The sequence below is a fragment of the Mastomys coucha genome, unplaced genomic scaffold, assembly GCF_008632895.1.
Source record: "Mastomys coucha isolate ucsf_1 unplaced genomic scaffold, UCSF_Mcou_1 pScaffold23, whole genome shotgun sequence".
Lineage (NCBI taxonomy): Eukaryota > Metazoa > Chordata > Mammalia > Rodentia > Muridae > Mastomys > Mastomys coucha.
Genome location: NW_022196906.1, coordinates 113,607,124 through 113,610,158, shown reverse-complemented (window position 1 = coordinate 113,610,158; position 3,035 = coordinate 113,607,124). Strand labels below are relative to the sequence as shown.

At 47.9% G+C, this 3,035-nt stretch overlaps 1 protein-coding gene across 1 annotated transcript in view; it reads left to right on the top strand.

The window, feature by feature from the left end:
• Positions 1-3,035, top strand: part of LOC116073720 (sodium channel protein type 10 subunit alpha) — a 110,398-nt gene that overhangs the window by 2,628 nt on the left and 104,735 nt on the right. Inside the window, exon 2 of the mRNA XM_031345743.1 lies at positions 653-771. Within this exon, the coding sequence (XP_031201603.1) occupies positions 653-771 (119 nt within the window). The remainder of the gene's footprint in view (positions 1-652; positions 772-3,035) is intronic.

Genomic DNA, 3,035 nt, shown 5'->3' with positions numbered 1-3,035 from the left:
GGAGGAGGAGCAGGAGGAGGAGCAGGAGGAGGAGGAGGAGGAGGAGGAGGAGGAAGAGGAGGAGGCAGAGACAGGTGGACTTACTTTCTGGCCACCCTAGCCTTCTAGGCCAGTTAGCTTCAGGCCACTGAGCATTTGTAGACGGCTCTTAAGGAATGACATTTTAATTTCCCCATCAACATGTGTGTGCACGCATGAGTGCACACACACATACACACAGGCACACACACACACACACACACACACACACACACACACACACACGCACACATGTGCACGAAGATGCACCGTGTTGGATTAACTGCAACTAAGCTCATGTAGTCAGAATCCTGCCCTGGGTGTGCTGCATATAACCAGGCCTTGAGTCAGCCGCCTGTCCATGAGGCACTCTCACTGGGCTAGCCTTGGTTCACACTCAGCCATGGAGTCCAGATTCCTGTGGAGAGGGGTGAAGATGCGGCCTCTGATCCCCTGCCCTCTAACTCTCCCCCCTCTTCTAGATGGTCGGTGAGTCGTGGTTCTTCCAACAGGTCCTGCTCAGGGTTCTGTGAGGAGGCCACTCCGGATCACAGGTCCTGCTCAGGGTTCTGTGAGGAGGCCACTCCGGATTCTTGTTTCTCATGGAGCCCACTTGTGCTTTGCTTTGTTCTAGACATTCATAGTCTTGGATAAAAGCAGGACCATTTCCAGATTCAGTGCCACTTGGGCCCTGTGGCTCTTCAGTCCCTTTAACCTGATCAGAAGAACGGCCGTCAAAGTGTCTGTCCACTCGTATCCTTTGCACAGTTGCTGTCCTTGCTCTGGACCCCTGCTCTGCCTGGGGTGTCTGGTGCCTTTCGTAGAGGTTAGCAGCAGAGCCTCCTCCAACTGAATCCCAAGACAGTGACATCCTCAAGTTGGAAACAGCGTGGTTTGTGGTGCCAAGCAGGGGGCACTCACATGTCCTCTTTATGGTGTGAGTTTTACTGATGCCCCGAGCATAGCCAAGCCACCGAGTAGGGCCTGCTCTCCCTGTGAGGGAATGGCTGGTAGGAAGGCATCAAGGCTCTTTGGCCAGATGCACGGGCGTGAGTTGTCACACGATCCTTGACCATGCTGGGGTCAGAGAAATGCCTCCCAAACAATAAAGAGAACATTCTGTTACAGGCAGAGCCCATGCCATCTTCCAAGGGACCTCACTAATCATGGCCACTAGCAAGATCACAAGCTACCATTAAACTACCAGCAGGTTAAATTGACATTTTGCCTGAGGTTCCGGCCACAGGCATAATTAGACAGATATATCAGTCCCTGGTCTGTGTTACCTTGGCTCCTTTAGAGAGATTAGAAGTCACCTTCAGTGCTGTTTTTTTTTTTTTGTTTTGTGTTTTATTTGACTCAAGCCAAAGCAGCTAGACAAAGGAGGACTTGGCCTGGGCTCCCAGGCATCTCTCAAACCAGAAATTCTCAGCATCAAGCACAGCCCCGGCTTCCAGGAAGTTCCTGTTCGGAACAGCCTTGCTCCATAGCAGGACAGACCGTAGCCAGCCTCCATATCCCAGTTCGGGTTAGTAGAAAGGGATTTATTTTTTCCTCAGACAACCCCAGCCACTGTGGAGCAGCCTAGCAAATTGCCCAGTGGAACCTGAGCTAAGAAGCCTGGCCCAGAACCTCCCACACACCATGTAACTACCCCGCTGACAGAGTACAGCCCCTTTTCTCTCACTGTGGTTATCTCTATGGCTTACTCAATAGGAGTTCTATTTTCTGAATTGAATCTTGGGTTTTTAGATTCTTCAGAATACTTCATGATAATCGCAGGCCCCCCAGTGGCTAAGTACCTTCCAAGTGTCAACATTGTCACAGGTACGAGAGCCTTGGAAAGGATTCTCATTCTACAGATAATGAGACCAACACTCAGAGGCATCTCAGAACCGCCAAGGTCACACAGCTAGTTAAGAGGTCCAGCCTCTAGCACGTCATGTCTTCCGCAGACAGGAGCCAGCAAGGGAATAGATATAGATTAAGGTAATAATTCTCTCAGCGGGACAGCTCTACTCTGGCAAAATGTTGCTCTTTTTGAAAACACCTTTGAATTCAACTTCTGGACTTCGAAGCAGCAGGGCCCAGTTTTGCATCACAAAGACTCCAGCGTGCTCCCCTGTGAGGCACAAGTGGGAAAGCTCCAGCATGCTCCCCTGTGAGGCACAAGTGGGAAAGACTCCAGCATGCTCCCCTGTGAGGCACAAGTGGGAAAGCTGGGTTTTCTTTTATTCCTTCAGTCTTTGGTGCACTGGGATCTGATGTGACCGCTCACTGGGAACATCTGTTGCTTTGAGGAATTTTTAAAAAGTCATTCTTTCCAGGTGTTCTTCTGATTAAAACTATGCCAAGTCAGTCTATTATAGTCTATCCACTATATAAATTATATTGTTTTATATAAAACAAAATATGAGTTTTTGTTTTAAAAATATATTTAAAGAAATAGTGTCACTGAGATTCAAGATGTTACACATACTTTCTCCATCCCACTCCTTACCTTTAATCCCAGCACTTGGGAGGCAGAGACAGGCAGATATCTGAGCTCCAGGATAGCCTGGTCTACAGAGTAAGTTCCAGGACAGCCAGGGCTACACAGAGAAACCCTGTCTCAAAAAACCAAAAAACCAAAAAAACAAAAAAACAAAAAACCAACTCCTTCTACTGGGCTGCTTCGCCAGCCTTGATACTATGTAGCTTGTTAGGCTGTGGTTGATCAATGTCTCTGGGAGGTCTGCTATTTTTTTGAGGGGGGCTGGGATGAATCTGGGGGACAGAAAAGGGGAAAGAGATACTGGGGTGGGTGAGGGAGAGAAAACTGTGGTTGGGATTCGCTATATGAGAGAAGAATAAAAATGTTTTAAAAAGTACATTGTTTACAAAAACTGTTCTTTATGCTTTAAAAGATGTATATACAATGACCCAATGCACACTGTCCTCCGTGGGTCTCAGCTGAAGTATACAGAGATCAGTAAGCAACAGCTAATTAGAAATACAATTTCTATCAGCAACCAAGT